The sequence below is a fragment of the Eumetopias jubatus genome, unplaced genomic scaffold, assembly GCF_037043125.1.
Source record: "Eumetopias jubatus isolate StellerSeaLion01/CBP00866 unplaced genomic scaffold, mEumJub1_p1.0 scaffold_12, whole genome shotgun sequence".
Taxonomy (NCBI): domain Eukaryota; kingdom Metazoa; phylum Chordata; class Mammalia; order Carnivora; family Otariidae; genus Eumetopias; species Eumetopias jubatus.
The window spans coordinates 96,044,494-96,064,659 of NW_028274818.1; the positions used below are offsets into that span (position 1 = coordinate 96,044,494).

Here is a 20,166-nt window from a genome sequence, read left to right on the forward strand (position 1 = left end):
CGTTCTATCTCTGGATTTGACTCTAAGTACCTAATATAAATAGATTTATATAGTATTTGTCTTTTTCATAACTGGTATATTTCATTTAGCATAATGTCCTCAAGGTTTATCCATGTTATGGCGCATGACAGGATTTGCTTTTAAAAAGTGAATGATGGGACGCCTGGGTGGCTCAGTTGGTTAAGCATCTGCCTTTGGCTCAGGTCATGATCCCAGGGGCCTGGGATTGAGTCCCACTTCGGGCTCCTTGCTCACTGGGGAGCCTGCTTCTCCTTCTGCCTCTGCCTGCCACTCCCCCTGCTTATGTGTGTGCTCTCTCTCTCTGATAAATAAATAAAATCTTAAAAAAAAAATTGAATGATAGTGGCACCTGGGTGGCACAGTTGGTTAAGTCTTCAGCTCTTGGTTTTGGCTCAGATGGTGATCTCAGGGTCATGAGATTGAGCCCTGTATCAGGCTTGCACTCGACACAGAGTCTACTTAAGACTCTTTCTCCTCTGCCCTTCCCCCCATCCCCCTCTTCCTCAAATAAATAAATAAATCTTTTTAAAAACCTGAATGATATACTCCATTATATTTACATACGTCATTTTATTTATCCATTCATCCACTGATGGACATTTGGGTTGCTTCCACCTTGTGAATAATGCTGCTACAAACATGTATCAAGACCCTGCGGGAGTACTGGATTATATGGTAATCTTATTTTTAATTTTTTTGAGGAACTGCTACACTGTTTTCCATAGCAGTCATACCATTTTATAATTGCATAACAGTGTGCAACCTTGCCAGCACTTCTTATTTTCTGGCTTGTTTTTTTTTCTCTAGTAATCCTAGTGGGATTACTAATGAATATGAAGTGATATCTTGTTGTGTTTTTGATTTGTATATCTCTAATAGTTAGTGATATTGAGACTCTTTCCATGTGCTTTTTGGTCATTTGTATAGCATCTTTGGAGAATTGTCCAAGTCCTTTGCCTGTTTCTTAATCAAGTTGTTTGATTTTTTTATTGTCAAATTCAAGAAATTCATTATATATTCTGTGTATTAACTTCTTATGAGATATATGATTTATAAATATCTGTTTGTTTAGGGTTGGTTTCTGGAGTTTTATTTTGTTCCTTTGATTCTTTGTATGCCTCATGGTCTTTTGTTGAGATTTATGTGTGTGAAAAAACAATCATCTCTCCCATTCTTTATGGATGGGCTTCATGCAGGGGAAGAGCTTCACTGTCAGCCTGCTAGAATCTCTAGAACCTCTCAAACCTTTTCTGAGTTTCCAAGTCACATTGCAAGTGGCCTGGATTAAGGGAGTTGAAAACCAAGGTCACTTTTGCAGTCTACAACATGGATGATTTCAAATAATGGATCATTTTTCTGTAACAGACCAAATATCCATTTTGTCTTATGTCAATTGGTTTGAGTTGTGTTTTCCAAGAGCTTGTCTATTTCTTCTGATATTGCAAATTTATTGGCAAAAAATCCATAATATTCTCTTAATTACCTTTTAAAATATTGACGCAAACTCTGGAAAACAGTATGGAGGTTCCTCAAAAAGTTGAAAATAGAGCAATTGCACTACTGGGTATTTACCCCAAAGATACAAATGTAGTGATCTGAAGGGGTACGTGCACCCCAGTGTTTATAGCAGCAATGTCCACAATAGCCAAACTGTGGAAAGAGCCTAGATGTCCATTGACAGATGAATGGATAAAGAAGATGTGGAATATATATATACAATGGAATATTATGCAGCTATCAAAAAAATGAAATCTTGCCATTTGCAGTGGTATGGATGGAAATAGAGTGTATTATGCTAAGCAAATACGTCAGTCAGAGAAAGATAAATATCATATGATTTCACTCATATGTGGAATTTGAGAAACAAGGCAGAGGATCATAGGGAAAGGAAGGGGAAAATGAAACAAGATGAAACCAGAGAGGGAGACAAACCATAAGAGACTCTTAATCTCAGGAAACAAACTGAGCGTTGCTGGAGTGGAGTGGGGTGGGAGGGGTGGGGTGGCTGGGTGATGGACATTGGGAAGGGTATGTGCTATGATGAACGCTGTGAATTGTGTAAGACTGATGAATCACAGACCTGTACCCCTGAAACAAATAATACATTATATGTTAATAAAAAATAATAAAATATTGAGGCAAAATTCACATGACTATTAACATTATTAAAATGCACAATGCCACTGACTCCAGCAGCATTCAGTTCATTTACAGTGTTATAATTACCGACTCTTTCTAGTTTAGTATTTTACATAACCTCAGAATAACCATTAAGTAATCATTACTCATTCCTCCTTTCTCTCACACCCTGGGAACCACTAATCTGCTTTCTGCCTCTGTTAGAATGTTTTTGTGGTTCATGTGTCCTTTCTAAGGCTTAATAATATTCCATGATTCATTTATACCACACTTTGTTTATCCATTTGTCCAGTGATGGACATGTGGATTGTTTCCACCTTTTGGTTATTATGAACAATGCTGCTATGAACATTAATGTACAGGTTTCTGTGTGGATATGTTTTCATTTCTCTCAGATATATACCTAGAAATGGAATTCCTGGTAATTTTTGTATGGTAAGTTTATGTTTAACTTTTTGAGAAACTGCCAAACTCTTCTACGCAGTGGTTTTGCCAGTTTACGTTCCATCAGCAATGTGCAGAAGTACCTGTTTCTTCTCCTCAATACTTGTTATTTTCCTTTTTTTTCTTAAAGATTTTATTTTATTTATTTGAGACAGAGAGAGAGAGCACAAGAAGGGGTAGGGTGAGAGGGAGAAGCAGACTCCCTGCCGAGCAGGGAGCCTGTTGTGGGACTCGATCCCAGGACTCCGGGATCATGACCTGAGCCGAAGGCAGTTGCTTAACCAACTGAGCCACCCAGGTGCCCGTTATTTTCCTTTTAAAACAAAACAATTCTAGCCATCCTAGCAAATGTGAAGTGATATCTCATTGTAGTTTTGATTTGCACTTGTTTAATGACAAATGAATTTGAACATCTCTTCATGTGCTTATTTTCCATTTATGTATCTTTGGAGAAATGTCTTCAAATCCACTGCCCATTTTTTTATTGGGTTATATTATTTTGTTGAGTTGTAAGAGTTCTTTATATATTCTAGATATCAAACCTTTATCAGATTCATGATTGCAAATATTTTTCCCATTCTGTATGTTGTCTTTTCCTTCTCTTGATAACATCTTTTGATGGACAAAGGTTTTAATTTGTGTGTGTCCAATTTATTTGCTTTTTCATTTGTTGCTTATGCTTTTGATGTCAAATCTAAGAATCCATTGGCACATCTGAAGTAATGAAGAATTTACTCCTGTGTTTTCTTATTATCATTCTTTTTTTAAAGATTTATTTATTCCAGAGAGAAAAAGTTGTGTGCATGAGGAGAGGGGGAAGGAGCAGGAGGAGAGAAAAAGTAGACAAACCCCGAGCGCAGAGCCCAACTCAGGGCTCAGTCCCACAACCCCAAGATCATGACCTGAGCCAAAGTACAACACTTAACTGACTGAGCCACCCAGGCGCCCCATTATGATAGTTTAAAATTTTTAGTTCCTATATTTAGGTCTTTTATCCATTATGAGCTAATTTTCATTGAACGAAGCAGGGTTCCAACTTCATGTTTTTGCATATCCAGTTGGCCCAGCACTATTTGTTGGAGAGCTTATTCTTTGCCCCACTAAATGGTTTTGGTGCTCTTGTGAAAAATCAATTGGCCATAGATGATTGAGTTTATTTCTTGAGCCACAGTTTCATTCCATTGGTCTATATGTTTGTCCTTGTGCCAGTACCAGTGTTTTGATTGTTATAACTTTGGAGTGAGGGGTACCTGGGTGGCTCAGTCGTTAAGCATCTGCCTTCGGCTCAGGTCATAATCCCAGATCCTGGGATCGAGCCCCGCATCGGGCTCCCTGCTCGGCGGGAAGCCTGCTTCTCCCTCTCCCATTCCCCCTGCTTGTGTTCCCTCTCTTGCTGTGTCTCTGTCAAATAAATAAATAAAATCTTAAAAAAAAAAATAACTTTGGAGTGAGTTTTGAAATCTGTGTGAGTTTTTGAGCTTTGTTTTTCTTTTTCAATATTGTTTTGGCTTTTCAAGGCCCCTTGCAGTTCCATATGAATATGATGATTGGCTCTTCCATTTACACACATGCACACACACACATGCGCGCGTGCGCACAAAGCCATTGGGATTTTGATAGGGATTGTATTAAATTTTCAGATCACTTTGTGGAGTGATGCCATCTTAAGAATATTAAGTCTTCTAATGTATGAACAGGAAGTGTTTTTTCATGTAATTATGTCTTTAATTTCTTTCCTTAGTGTTTGGTTGTTTTTACTGTACCCATCTTGTACTCCCTTTAAATTTATTCTAGGTGTCTTTTTTTAGATGCTGTTGTAAATGGTATTGGATTCTTAATTTCCTTCTTGATTCTTCATTGCTGGTGCATCTAAACACTCATTTTCATATGTTGATCTTTACCCTCCAATATTGCTGAATTTGCTTATTAGTTCTAGTAGCTATTTTATGTATGTGTGGATTCTTTGGGATTTTCTACATGTAGAATTATGTCATCTGCAAATAGAAATAGTTTTACTTCTTTTCCAAATTGGATGTCTTTTATTTCTTTTTCTTGTATAATTGCACTGGCTAAGACTTCTAGTACAAGATTGAACAGCATGCAAAAGTAGGCATCCTTGTCTTATTCCTGATCTTAATGGGAATCTTTCAGTTTTTCACCATTAAGTATGAGGTTAGGTGTTGGGTTTTCATAAGTGCTCTCTATCATGTTAATGAAGCTACTTTTCCTACTTGTTGAGTGTTTTTATAATGAAAAGGTATTGAATTTTGTTGAATGCTTTTTCTGAATCTATTGAGATAACCATGTGCGGTTTCTCTAATTTTCTATTCAGCAGTTTATTTAGTACCTATTAGGTGCCATGTGAGATGAGCTAAAGATAAATGACATATAGTCTTTGCTATTAAGGTAATGTCACTGGGGAGAGAGGCAGGGAAAAAACTAATTCCAAAAGTAAAGTGATTGATGCTATAAAAAGAGTAACCAAGACGCTGTCTAGGTGGCTCAGTCTGTTGAGCATACAACTCTTGATTACGGCTCAGGTCATGATCTCAGGGTCATGAGATTGAGCCCCACGTCAGCTCCACAGTGGGCATAGAGATTGCTTGTGATTCCCTTTCCTTCTGCCCCTCCCCCCAAAAAAGGGCAACTGAGTACTCTGGAAGATTAAAAATTATTGCCCAGCATGGAGCCCAATGTGGGACTTGAACTCACAACCCTGAAATCATGACCCAAGCGGAAGCCAAGAGTCCAACGTTTAACCAGCTGCACCACCTAGCACCCCAGAAGACTAGAAAGTTAATTCAATTTAGGAAATCACAGTGGTGCTGATATTTTAGCTGAGTTTTAAGAGTTAAATGGAGGTTCACTGGCCAAGACAAGTTTCAGAAGGGGAATTTCAGTCAGAGGGAACAGTTAGTAGAAAGGTAGGAGAACATGAAGCTCTGTTGGAAATGGCAGATTGTTGTTTGGAGATGAGATTGGATAGGGAGTTGTAAGAGAGGAAGCTAGATGGTAACATTGAAGAAAAAGTTCGAATGGCCTTGTACACCATGCTTGGGTCTTCAGACTGGGTATGAAAGATATACAGCAAGGTAGTCACTTGCCCATATGTGCACTGTAGCCATATGGATTAGAATGAGGAGAGCCTGAAAACAGGATTTTGAAAAATATATCAAACATATAATTGTTATTACTGGTTTTTAATTTTTTCTTTCAGTTCTCTCTCCTTGTCTCCCAGTTAGTGCTGTCTTGTGTCAGCATCTAATACCATTTCCAGAATGCAAGAGGTGATAGGTAAGAGAAAAAATATATAAAATGGTATATGCAACTATCAGAATTTGAATTCTGTTAAGTTTTATATAAATATACTTCTTTTGAAGTCATTAAAAAATTGTTTTAAGTGAAGCAGTAAAAGAGCCCTTTTGAAAACACAGAAATACTTGAGCTTAATTTCTGAAATTTGCATTGCTAGAAAATAAATGATTAGCCATCAATTCAGGAAGTTTATTTTCTGTCTTGCCTGGCATTTGGCCAGGACTGGAATGGATTTCCTGGTAATTTGGTTTGAGAGATGACTGCTTTACATCTTCATTGATATCTGTAAAGCCAAAATAAATTGATTATGAGGTCACTGACCACTGAATTCTAGTTAATGGTGACTGTGTTTCCATACTGCAGCAACAATATTGCACTTATAATCGTACATTATTTTATAATTTAGGAGCTTAATTTAGATCATCTGTAATGGTTGCATATTAATTAGGACATACAAACAGAAAACTTGAATTGTTCAAACAATTTAATTCAAATTAAATCACTCAACAGTGAAGACATTTATTGATGCATATCAATTATTACTTTGTAGAATTTCTCTTCAGTACTGTCATGAGATTACTATTCCCTAAAAGCATTTTCTACTTTAATAATTTTTCCTGAGTACGTTCAAAGAGATACAAACTTCAGAATTCTTAAAATTTCTTTCAAGCATACATTCCAATTTAAAGTACTTTTCATCAGAAACTTGATGACATACATTGATATTTATTATGAAGTCTCTGGAATTATCTGGAAAGTAATTCTTTCATGTGGAAGGAAAAGGACGAGGGATAAATATGAAAAATGGTAACTTCAGTGATGAAAGCATAGTCTAACCTAGCAACTCTTAAATTTTTTGATTTCAGGACCAAAATTATTAAAAATTGTCAGACTCGAGGGCACCTGGGTGTCTCAGTAGGTTAAGCGTCTGCCTTCAGCTCAAGTCATGATCCCAGGGCCCTGGGGTTGAGCCCTGCATTGGGCTCCCTGCTCAGCAGGGAGTCTGCTTCTCCCTCTCGTTCTGCCCCTCCCCGCTGCTTGTACTCTCTCTGTCTCTCTCTCAAATGAATAAAATCTTTAAAAAAACTATCAGACTCAAGAGTTTTTGTTTATATGCTCTATCTGTGTATATATCCCAATGTTTATTTTATTAGAAACTAAAACTGAAAAATTTTTAAATATTTTAAATTCACTGAGAAATAAGAAACCCATTATATATGAACATAATATAGCCTAGTTTTATGAAAAATAACTACTTTCTATAACAAAAAGAATTAGAAGAGTATTTACATTTTTGCAAAATATCTTCATTGTCTGACTTAATACTTAGATTCTCATATCTGTTTTGTATTCAGTCTTTTGCAATATCACATGTCAGGTAGCCTCTGGAAAGGTCTACTATAACTAAAGAGAGAATTAGTGTTCACTTTATGAAATCCCCAAAAGGGACTCAAAACCAGTTTGAGAACCTCTGGTGAGTTTCAGGCAACCACAAAGTGTTAGTTTATTCTGGGTTAAAAAAGATGTCTTGCAGATGTCAGTATTTTTTCTGACTTAGATATTACAGTGGAGAGAAGTTTGTATAATCTCCCTTCCAGACTTCAGGGGACTTAACTAAAATAAATTTGTCACTTTTTAAATGTTTTCTGGAATCTAGGCTACTCTCAGGCAGTGCGTCCCATGTGTTGTCTCAACATTCAGGCTTTTTTTTTTTTTTTTTTTTTTAATTTATGTGACAGAGAGAGACACAGCGAGAGAGGGAACACAAGCAGGGGGAAGTGGGAGAGGGAAAAGCAGGCCTCCCGCCCAGCAGGGAGCCCAATTCGGGGCTGGATCCCAGGACTCTGGGATCATGACCTGAGCCGAAGGCAGATGCTTAACGACTGAGCCACCCAGGCGCCCCTCAACATTCAGGCTTCTTTGATCTTGTGACACCTCTATATCAACATGTGGCAGAGGAAGAGAGAGGGAGCATGGAGAATTGTGCACAAAGTCTTAAATGCTTCCTCTTAGAAATGTCACACATGATTCCTCTTTATGTTTTGCTAATAAAAGCCATGCCTGACATCAAGTGGTCCTGTCTAACTTCAAGAGATAGGGAAGTACAGTCCTCTCATGTGCCAGAGGAAAGAAGGCCTGGATATGTTGGTGAGCAGCACAAATGTTTACTACTCTCTTTGAAATGATGTTTTTAAGAAACATGAATGTAAATACCTTGAGCACAACGACCTTGTTTACCACAATGTGATGAGCACCTAGGATAGTATCTCTCATAACCAAGAAATACTTGTTGAATAAACGTGAAAGGAGGACATTAAACTTCCCAAATTCAGTAAAGCAATAATATTTTCTGATTGGCTATAGGTATAGAAGAGTACAAGTTGAATTTATCTCTAATGAGGAACCATTTGTTTTTCTTACATTTGGAGTTTATTATGGTCAATCTTCGGTAAATGGATGGTTTAGTGCGGTAGTCAAAAAATATTAAATAGGGGCGGAGCAAGATGGCGGAGTAGGAGACCTGGATTTCGTGTGGTCTCAGGAATTCAGCTGAATAGGGATCAAACCATTCTGAACACCTAGGAACTCAACAGGAGACTGAAGAAGAAAGTAGCAATAACTCTCTGAACAGAGAAGCGACCACTTACTGGAAGGTAGGACGCGCGGAGAAGTGAATCCGAGGCGATATTCGGGAGGCTAGACGGCGGGGGAGGGGGCCTCTGTCGGCCGCTTCTGGCAAGTGATAGAGCTGCGGGGCACAAAATCGGAACTTTTAGAAGTCGGCTCCGCTGAGGGACGTTGCTCCAGTGGCTAAGCGGGGGATTGAACCCTCGCGGGACAGTGTGGTCTCAGGACCCTCGGGGTCACAGAAAGACCGGGGGTGCCTGAGTGCAGCAGAGCTCCCAGGTATCGGAGCGGGGAAGCCGGCTGCAGAGACGGAGCCGAGGTGCGAGCTCTCAGCTCGGGGTTGCCATAAACTGTGATCCGCGGCCCAGTCGGGCCACTGCTCCTCCAGCAGGGACCCAACAAGCGGCAGATCCGGGGAGACTCCCCTCCCTCCCCCGGGAGGAGCGGCGCGGGAGTGCACCACACGGATCTGCTGGGTTTGGAGACTCCACACGGGGTCGGGTGCCAGAGATAGAAACTCTCGGTCACAGGCCAGGTGAGCACGCAGTGCAGCCGGAGACCAGGGAGACGGGAGTGACTGCTTTCTCTGGGGGCGCACTGAGGAGCGGGGCCCCGAGTTCTCAGCTCCTCCGAGTGGAGATTGGCAGGCCACCATTTTCACCCTGGTCCTCCAAAGCTGTACCAGACCTTGCAGGGAACAAAAGCTCCTGAGAGCAAACCCGAGCAGCTTGCTTAGCCCGGACCGACAAGGGTGGGGCAATTCCACCTCCGGCAAAGACATTTGGGAACCACGGCAACAGTCCCCTCCCCCAGAAGATTGGCACGAACAGCCAACAAGCCAAGACCAAGTTTACCGATCAAGGAGAACGGGAGAACTCCAGCGCTAGGGGAATACTGCACATAGAATTCATGGCTTTTTTTACCATGATTCATTAGTTTTTCAAAGTTAATTTTTTTAAATGGTTTTTTTTATTTTTCTTTTTCCCTTTTTCAACCAACATCTTATCAATCTCTTTTTAAAAAAAAACTTTTTATTTTTCATTTTTAGAGTCATATTTTATGCCTTCATAGTAGTTACCCTTATTTTTGCCATACATATATATATATATAAGTTGTTCGTTCTTTAAAATTTTGAGATACAGTTTCTTCTAACAGATCAAAATATACCCTAAATCACTACTGTATGGCTTTCTTCTAGTCTCCTGCCTGATCACATTCTCTCCCTTTTCTTTTTCTTTTTCTTTTTTTTTTAAATCTTCTTTCTTTTTCAAACAACTTCTTATCATATCAATTCCGTTTATAAAATCTTTTATAATTTTCATCTTTATACTCATCTTCCATGCCTTCATTGCATCAACCCTTATTTTGTACATATATAAGTCTTTCTTCCTTTAAATTTTAGGAGGCGTTTTTTTCTAACAGACCAAAATACGCCCAAAATCTAGTGTGTGGCACTGATCTATGCACTAGCCTGATCATATTTGATCATATTCGGTTTTTTTCATATTGTTCTGTTTTTGTATTTATCTTTTTGGGTTTTTTTTCTTTCTTTTCTCTTTCTTTTTTCTTTCTTTCCCTTTCTTTTCCCCTGGTTTCAGGTCTTTCCTGATTTGTATAGAGTATATTTGCTGGGGACATTGTTAACCTGTTAGCATTTTGTTCTCTCATTCATCTATTCTCCACTGGACAAAATGACAAGATGAAAAAAATCACCTCAGCAAAAAGAACAAGAGATAGTACCATCAGCCAGGGACATACTCAATATGGACATTAGTATGATGTCGGACATAGAGTTCAGAATCATGACTTTAAAGATACTAGCTGGGCTTGAAAAAAGCGTGGAAGTTATTAGAGACACCCTTTCTGGAGAAATAAAAGAACTAAAATCTAACCAAGTCAAAATAAAAAAGGCTATTAATGAGGTGCAATCAAAAATGGGGGCACTAACTGCTAGGATAAATGAGGCAGAAGAGAGAATCAGCGATATAGAAGACCAAATGATGGAAAATAAAGAGGCTGAGAAAAAGAGAGAGAAACAACTACAGGATCACGAGGGCAGAATTCGAGAGATAAGCGATACCATAAGACGAAACAACATTAGAATAATTGGGATCCCAGAAGAAGAAGAGAGAGAGGGGCAGAAGGTATATTGGAGCAAATAATAGCAGAGAACTTCCCTAATGTGAGGAAGGAAACAGGCATCAAAATCCAGAGGCACAGAGAACCCCTCTCAAAATCAATAAAAATAGGTCAACACCCCGACATCTAATAGTAGAACTTACGAGTCTCAGAGACAAAGAGAAAATCCTGAAAGCAGCTCGGGAGAAGAGATATGTAACCTACAATGGTAGAAATATTAGATTGGCAACAGACCTATCTACAGAGACCTGGCAGGCCAGAAGGAACTGGCATGATATCTTCAGAGCACTAAATGAGAAAAATATGCAGCCAAGAATACTATATCCAGCTAGGCTGTCATTGAAAATAGAAGGAGAGATAAAAAGCTTCCAGGACAAACAAAAACTAAAGGAATTTGCAAACACAAAACCAGCCCTCCAAGAAATATTGAAAGGGGTCCTCTAAGTAAAGAGAGAGCCTAAAAGCAGCATAGATCAGAAAGGAACACACAATATACAGTAAAAGTCACCCTACAGGCAATACAATGGCGCTAAATTCATACCTTTCAATAATTACCCTGAATGTAAATGGGCTCAATGCCCAATCAAAAGACACAGGCTATCAGATTGGATTAAAAAACAAGACCCATCCATATGCTGTCTGCAAGAGACTCATTTTAGACCCAAAGACACCCCCAGATTGAAAGTGAGGGGGTGGAAAACCATTTACCATGCTAATGGACACCAAAAGAAAGCTGGGGTGGCAATCCTTATATCAGACAAATTAGATTTTAAACCAAAGACTGTAATAAGAGATGAGGAAGGCCACTATATCCTACTTAAAGGGTCTATCCAACAAGAAGATCTAACAATTGTAAATATCTATGCCCCGAACATGGGAGCAGCCAATTATATAAGGCAATTAATAACAAAAGCGAAGAAACACACTGACAAGAATACAATAATAGTGGGGGACTTTAACACCCCCCTGACTGAAATGGACAGATCATCTAAGCAAAAGATCAACAAGGACATAAAGACTTTAAATGACACACTGGACCAAATGGACTTCACAGACGTATTCAGAGCATTCCATCCCAAAGCAACGGAATACACGTTCTTTAGTGCCCATGGAACATTCTCCAGAATTGATCACATCCTGGGTCACAAATCAGGTCTCAACAGGTACCAAAAGATTGGGATGATTCCCTGCATATTTTCAGACCACAATACTTTGATACTAGAACTCAATCACAAGAGGAAAGTCGGAAAGAACTCAAATACATGGAGGCTAAAGAACATCCTACTAAAGAATGAATGGGTCAACCAGAAAATTAAAGAAGAGTTAAAAAAAATCATGGAAACCAATGAAAATGAAAACACAACTGTTCAAAATCTTTGGGATACAGCAAAGGCAGTCCTGAGAGGAAAGTATATAGCAATACAAGCCTTTCTCAAGAAACAAGAAAGGTCTCAAATACACAACCTAACCCTACACCTAAAGGAGCTAGAGAAAGAACAGGAAATAAAGCCTAAACCCAGCAGGAGAAGAGAAATAATAAAGATCAGCGCAGAAATCAATGAACTAGAAACCAAAAGAACAGTAGAACAGATCAACGAAACTAGGAGCTGATTCTTTGAAAGAATTAACAAGATTGATAAACCCCTGGCCAGACTTATCAAAAAGAAAAGAGAAATGACCCAAATCAACAAAATCATGAATGAAAGAGGAGAGATCACAACGAACACCAAAGAAATACAAACAATTATAAGAACATATTATGAGCAACTCTATGCCAGCAAATTAGATAACTTGGAAGAAATGGGTGCATTCCTAGAGATGTATCAACTACCAAAATTGAACCAGGAAGAAATAGAAAACCTGAACAGATCTATAACCACTAAGGAAATTGAAGCAGTCATCAAAAATCTCCCAACAAACAAAAGCCCAGGGCCAGATGGCTTCCCAGGGGAATTCTACCAGACATATAAAGAATTAATACCTATTCTCCTGAAACTGTTCCAAAAAATAGAAATGGAAGGAAAACTTCCAAACTCATTTTATGAGGCCACCATTACCTTGATCCCAAAACCAGACAAAGACCCCATCAAAAGGGAGAATTATAGACCAATATCCTTGATGAACATGGATGCAAAAATTCTCACCAAAATACTAGCCAATAGGATCCAACAGTACATTAAAAGGATTATTCACCACGAGCAAGTGGGATTTATCCCTGGGCTGCAAGGCTGGTTCAACATCCGCAAATCAATCAACGTGATACAACACATTAACAAAAGAAAGAACAAGAATCATATGATCCTCTCAATAGATGCAGAAAAAGCATTTGACAAAGTACAGCATCCTTTCTTGATCAAAACTCTTCAGAGTATAGGGATAGAGGATACATACCTCAATATCATAAAAGCCATCTATGAAAAACCTACAGCGAATATCATTCTCAATGGGGAAAAGCTGAGTGCTTTTCCCCTAAGGTCAGGAACGCGGCAGGGATGTCCACTATCACCACTGCTATTCAACATGGTATTAGAAGTCCTAGCCACAGCAATCAGACAACAAAAATAAATCAAAGGCATCCAAATCGGCAAAGAGGAAGTCAAACTCTCACTCTTTGCAGATGATATGATACTGTATGTGGAAAACCCAAAAGACTCCACCCCAAAACTGCTAGAACTCATCCAGGAATTCAGTCAAGTAGCAGGCTATAAAATCAATGCACAGAAATCAGTGGCATTCCTATACACCAAGAACAAGACAGAAGAGAGACAAATCAAGGAGTCGATCCCATTTACAATTGCGCCCAAAACCATAAGATACCTAGGAATAAATTTAACCAAAGAGGCAAAGGATCTGTACTCAGAAAAGTATAAAATACTCATGAAAGAAATTTAAGAAGACACAAAGAAATGGAAAAACGTTCCATGCTCATGGATTGGGAGAACAAACATTGTGAAGTTGTCAATGCTACCTAGAGCAATCTACACATTCAATGCAATGCCCATCAAAATACCATCCACTTTTTTTCAAAGAAATGGAACAAATAATCCTAAAATTTGTATGGAACCAGAAGAGACCACGAATAGCCAGAGGAATATTGAAAAAGAGAAGCAAAGCTGGCGGCATCACAATTCCGGACTTCCAGCTCTATTACAAAGCTGTCATCATCAAGACAGTATGGTACTGGCACAAAAACAGACACATAGATCAATGGAACAGAATCGAGAGCCCAGAAATGGACCCTCAACTCTCTGGTCAACTAATCTTTGACAAAGCAGGAAAGAATGTCCAATAGAAAAAAAGTCTCTTCAACAAATGGTGTTGGGAAAATTGGACAGCCACATGCAGAAGAATGAAACTGGACCATTTCCTTACACCACACACAAAAATAGACTCCAAATGGTTGAAAGACCTAATCGTGAGACAGGAGTCCATCAAAATCCTAAAGGAGAACACAGGTAGCAACCTCTTCGACCTCAGCCACAGCAACTTCTTCCTAGAAACATCGCCAAAGGCAAGGGAAGCAAGGGTAAAAATGAACTATTGGAATTTCATCAGGACAAAAAGCTTTTGCACAGCAAAAGAAACAGTCCACAAAACCAAAAGACAACTGGCAGAATGGGAGAAAATATTTGCAAATGACATATCAGATAATGGGCTAGTATCCAAAATCTATAAAGAACTTATCAAACTCAACACCCAAAGAACAAATAATCCAATCAAGAAATGGGCAGAAGACATGAACAGACATTTTTCCAAAGAAGACATCCAAATGGCCAACAGACACATGAAAAAGTGCTCCACATCGCTAGGCATCAGGGAAATCCAAATCAAAACCTCAATGAGATACCACCTCACACCCGTCAGAATGGCTAAAATTAACAAGTCAGGAAACGACAGATGTTGGCGGGGATGTGGAGAAAGGGGAACCCTCCTACACTGTTGGTGGGAATGCAAGCTGGTGCAACCACTCTGGAAAACAGTATGGAGGTTCCTCAAACAGTTGAAAATAGAGCTACCATACTATCCAGCAATTGCACTACTGGGTATTTACCCCAAAGATACAAATCTAGGGATCCAAAGGGCTACGTGCACCCCAATGTTTATAGCAGCAGTGTCCACAATAGCCAAACTGTGGAAAGAGCCAAGATGTCCATCGACAGATGAATGGATAAAGAAGATGTGGTATATACACACAATGGAATATTATGCAGCCATCAAAAGGAATGAGATCTTGCCATTTGCAACGACGTGGATGGAACTGGAGGGTGTTATGCTGAGTGAAATAAGTCAATCAGAGAAAGACATGTATCATATGACCTCACTGATATGAGGAATTCTTAATCTCAGAAAACAAACTGAGGGTTGCTGGAGTGGTGGGGGTAGGAGGGATGGGGTGGCTGGGTGATAGACATTGGGTAGGGTATGTGCTATGGTGAGCGCTGTGAATTGTGCAAGACTGTTGAATCACAGATCTGTACTTCTGAAACAAATAATGCAACATATGTTAAGAAAAAAGAAAAAGAAGAAGATAGCAGGAGGGAAACAATGAAGGGGAGTAAGTGGGAGGGGGAGACGAACCATGAGAGACGATGGACTCTGAAAAACAAAATGAGGGTTTTAGAGGGGAGGAGGGTGGGGGGATGGGTTAGTCTGGTGATGGGTATTAAAGAGGGCACATTCTGCGTGGAGCACTGGGTGTTATGCACAAACAATGAATCATGGAACACTACATCAAGAACTAATGATGTAATGTATGGTGATTAACATAACAATAAAAAATTTAAAAAAATATTAAATAGCATTTTTTTAAGTCTGTCATTTGTAGAAATAGAAAGTTGATATACACACAGTCATGTCTGTGCTGCCATTTAACATATGATTTCATTCTCCCACCATTTTTCTTCTCAAAATACAAAATTTAGCTTAGTATAGCACATTTCATTGATTGAATCAGCAGAAATTTTTGAAGACATTGGGAAACAAAACTGACAAAAATCCTTGCTTTTCTTTTCTCAGAAAATAAGCAATAATTATGGCAAATAAGTAGATTTTTATATATATCATTAGATGATAATTTTAGAAAAATAGAGCAAGGTTAGCAGGATTGAGAGTTGAATGGGTTAGGGAATGGGTTACAAATACACAGAGAGTAATCTGAGCAGCCCTTATTAAAAGATGTGTCTGAGCAAAGACATCAAGGTGGTAAGGGAATTTCCATCCAGATATTTGGGAGCAAGCCTGCACAAAATAGAAGGAGTAGGCTTTGAGGCAGGAGAACACCTGGTTTGTCTGAGGCATTACATGTGGTTGGAGTTGAGGCAGTAAGAGATAAAATAGAGTGGTTGACTTCCAATCTTTGCTTCTAGTCACCCCGGGGACCACAGCAGCCGTCGTGCTTATCTAGTTTCTTTGATCAAGGAAATTCCTGTCTCTTAGCAGTAGTCTTCTATCCCTGTCCATGCCCTTGGCTCTGAGATAGTTTTTTAAAAATAGCCTCAGGGGGGCGCCTGGGTGGCTCAGTCGTTAAGTGTCTGCCTTCAGCTCAGGTCATGATCTCAGGGTCCTGAGATTGAGCCCCGCATCAGGCTCCCTGCTCAGCAGGCTCCCTCTCCCTCTGCTGTACCCCCTGCTTGTGCTCGTTCTCTTTCTCTCTCTCATCCTCAAATAAATAAAATATTTAAAAATAGCCTCAGGTTGAAAAGGCATAACTCATAATTTAGTCTTAACCCCAGGCTTATCTCTTTGTTTAGTGGAGAATTGTTTTGTTTTGTTTTAATTTTATTTATTTACTTGTGAGAGAGAGAGCAAGCGAGCACAAGCAGAGGGAGAAGGAGCTGAGCAAGGAGCCTGACATGGGACTCAGTCCCAGGATCCTGGGATCATGACCTGAGCCAAAGGCAGCCACTTAACCGACTGAGCCACCCAGGCGTCCCTAGTGGAGAATTCTTAACAGTATCTAGAAAGGCCTAGATTAGGCTTTTTTTTTTCCCCCTTAGTTTTATCTCCTATCAAGTCTTCCACCTCACTGCCTCTACATACACTACTTACTTGAGCTTGATGTACAGAATTTGACTTTTTCAATCCTGAAAATGTCCAAATTACTGTACCCTCAGTCAGTTTCAGTTTGGCCTTAACTGAGCTATATTTACTTTCAAATATTTATTGATGTCAGGATTTACTGAAGGCTACAAAATTTAGTCAACAAATACCAACATCTGGACTTTAACTTACAGTTTTCCCTAATATTATATATAGACTCAGTAGGCACATGATCCATGTCCCAAGGTACAATATTTGATAGTTTAAAAGGACTGAAGCTGCTACAAAAATTCTCAAATTCCCTGTTTGGTCTTGTGGGGTCCCTGCTACTACTGTCTGACAACCCTCCTCTTAACTTTATATTACAGTTTCTCATTCCCGACATGAAGTTCTTAGTTTCAAGCAACAGGAACCAACTCAGGCTGATTTAAATAGAAAGATAATTTATTAAAAAGGTATAAGGTGACATGAGAGTCCATATATAAGTCCTACCATTTATGACTAATTGTTTTTCAAAAAGAATGCCAAGACAATTCAATGGGAAAAGAATAGTCTTTTCAACAGATGGTGCTGGGACAACTGGATGTTGACATGCAAAGATTGAAATTGGATCACTTCTTTAATATCATACACAGAAATTGACTCAAAATGAATTACACACCTAAATGTAAGAGCTAAAACTGTAAAACTTGTAGAAGAAAACATAGGAACAAATATCTATGGCCTTAGATTTGACTCTAGTTTTGTAGATAGGATCAAAAGCATAAGCAACAAAAGGAAAAATAGGAAAATTGGACTGCATTGAAGTTAAAAACTTTTGTGCTATAAATGATATCATCAAGAAAGTAAAAAGACAACACACAGAATCATATCCAGATACTAGAATCCAGAATATATAAAGAACTCTATGATTCAGTAATAAGAATTCACATCACCCAATTTAAAAATGGGTAAAGAATTTGAGGGGACACTTCTCTACAGAAGATGTAGAAATAGGGGCACCTGGATGGCTCAGTCGGTTAAGCATCCAACTCTTGGTTTCGGCTCAAGTCATGATATCATAGATCGTAAGATCGAGCCGAGTTGGGTTCCATGCTCGGGGCGGGGGGGGGAGTCTGCTTGAAGATTCTCTCCCTCTGCCCCTCCCCCCACTCTCTCTTCTCTCTCAAATCTTAAAAAAAGAATGATATAGAAGTAGTTAATAAGCACATGAAAAGATGCTTAATATCATTAATCATGAGGGAGATGCACATCAAAAGCACAATTAGATACTATTTTACATCCACTAGGATGCCTATAATAAAAATATCTGAAAAACAATATGATAGTTCTTCAAAATATTAAACATAGAATTATATGATCCAGCAATTTCATTTCCAGGTACATACACAAAAGAAACGAAAGCCGGTACTCCTATTTGTACGCCAGTGTTCATAGCAGTAGCATTCAAAATAGCCAAAGGGTGTGAACAACAACCCATTGTCCATCAGCAGATGAATGGATAAACAAAATGTACTATATACATACAGTGGAATGAAATTCTGTAAAGTGGAATGAAATGTGATACATGCTGCCACTTTGAAGACAGACATGATGCTAAGTGAAATAGCAAAATACAAAAAGGACAAATATTGTATGATGCTACTTATATGGGGTACCTAGAATAGTCAAATATATAGAAACTAAAGTAGAACAGTGGTTATCAGGGACTGGAGGAAAGAGGGAATTAGTTATTTAACAGATACAGAGATTCAGTAAGGAATGATAAAAAAAATTCTTGAAACAGATAGTGGAGATGGCTGCACAACGGTGTGAATGCACTTAATGCCATTGAACTATATACTTTAAAAATGGTTAAAATGGTATGGAACTGGTGAATCACTATATTGTGCACCCGAAACCAATATAACACTGTGTGTTAACTACACTGGAATTAAAATTTTAAAAATTTAAAAAATGGTTAAAATGGGAAATTTTGTTGTATATTTTGCCACAATAAAAACAAAAAAAAGTTTAATGTGTTTCTAAGTATGTGGAGAAATTAGTATCCTCATACAGTGCTGTAAAACAGTGCAATCATTTTGGAAAACAGTCTGGCAGTTCCTCAAAAAGTTAAACACAAAATGGACAAAGGCCTTAGTATTTCTCAAAGAAGATTAACACAGTTGGCCAATAAACATATGAAAGGATGCTTATTTCGTATTCTTTTATGAGCCGGTCAGTGAGGTGTGTCCATAAGAGGAGTCTGAGAAGAGGCTCAGGAAAACAAAGTTTATTATACTTACAGGTCCTAGAGATAGAAGGCATGGCATGGACTATGTAGAAAAGCTACCAGGATGGTTAGGGGACAGAAGACAGGAGCAAGGGCAAGGGTTAGGCCAGAGCCTTTACTGGGGTTTCCAAATGAAAGGCAAGACAGAACAGGGTGAACAGTTTAGGACTGGCTAGTTTATAACTTATTTGGTATTTGATGGTATTTGGGCTTTGATTTTCTACTTTTTTTTTTTTTGCCACCTGTCACAAATTGATTCCTTTATGAACATTTCAAAGTGCAATTAAGCAAAAGAATACTTTTTTATTAAGCTATCTAATGTTTTTATCAAATAATAATTTTAAATTCTTAAGTTCTTTTATTTCCAAGAGTAGAATTGAATAGAATGATAGAATGAATGATAATATTCTATAAGGTAATATCATGTGTAGCCCTGATGGTTCAACAGGTTCAAATCAGGAAGGTCCGATTAGAATTGTTTCTTCTGCTTCTCTGTGTTCAATCTATACTGTAAGTTGGCCTCAGAAACTATTCTCAGTCCTTCATCTGTAAAAATGGAGACCACTATGAAAGGATCTCACTTATTTATTCCTTTTTTCCAACTGTCCATTTGTTCCTGTATCCAGGATATTAGGATGATTGACTGTCTCCATAAGAAATATGGTGAAGATAGATTTGTAATTAGCTGCAATTCAATGTGATGACTGCCATAAAAGTAAGTCATTTAGGATGCCATGAGGGCACAGTATTGACGGTACTTGTATGTATTAATTATCTTTCAGTGTCCCTGAAAACTCAGTTTGGTACCATTACCTTTGAATGGGAATGACTTTGCATTTTTGCCTGATAAGTATCTATAGTCCAATAATATGATTTCTTTATATAATAGAAATAAGTTCCTATTTCAACTATTACACTTTCCCAATTCAATTCACATTCCAGTCCATCTTATCAAACTTTACTTAAAAATCAATACACTGAGGGCCCCTGGGTGGCTCAGTCTGTTAAGCATCTGCCTTCAGCTCAGGTCATGATCCCAACGGTCCTGGGTGGAACACCGCATAGGGCTCCCTGCTCAACTAGGAGCCTGCTTCTCCCTTTCCCTCTGCCTGCTGCTCCCCCTGCTTGTGCTCTCTCCCTCTCTCTCGCTATCAAATAAATAAATAAAT

General features: G+C 38.7%; 1 protein-coding gene across 3 annotated transcripts in view; it reads left to right on the forward strand.

The window, feature by feature from the left end:
• The window catches only part of TPST1 (tyrosylprotein sulfotransferase 1), a 160,785-nt gene that overhangs the window by 121,020 nt on the left and 19,599 nt on the right, over positions 1-20,166 (forward strand). For 2 of the 3 annotated variants that reach the window (XR_003610407.2, XM_028109997.2), the window contains 2 exons: positions 5,822-5,898; positions 6,786-6,987. The exons of the other annotated variant lie outside the window; for it this stretch is intronic. Coding sequence is in view for 1 of the 2 variants with exons in the window: in XM_028109997.2 (XP_027965798.1) it covers positions 5,822-5,869 (48 nt within the window). In the remaining variant the exon portion in view is untranslated. Of the gene's footprint in view, positions 1-5,821; positions 5,899-6,785; positions 6,988-20,166 lie in introns of those variants that run through there. 3 annotated transcript variants of the gene reach the window in all.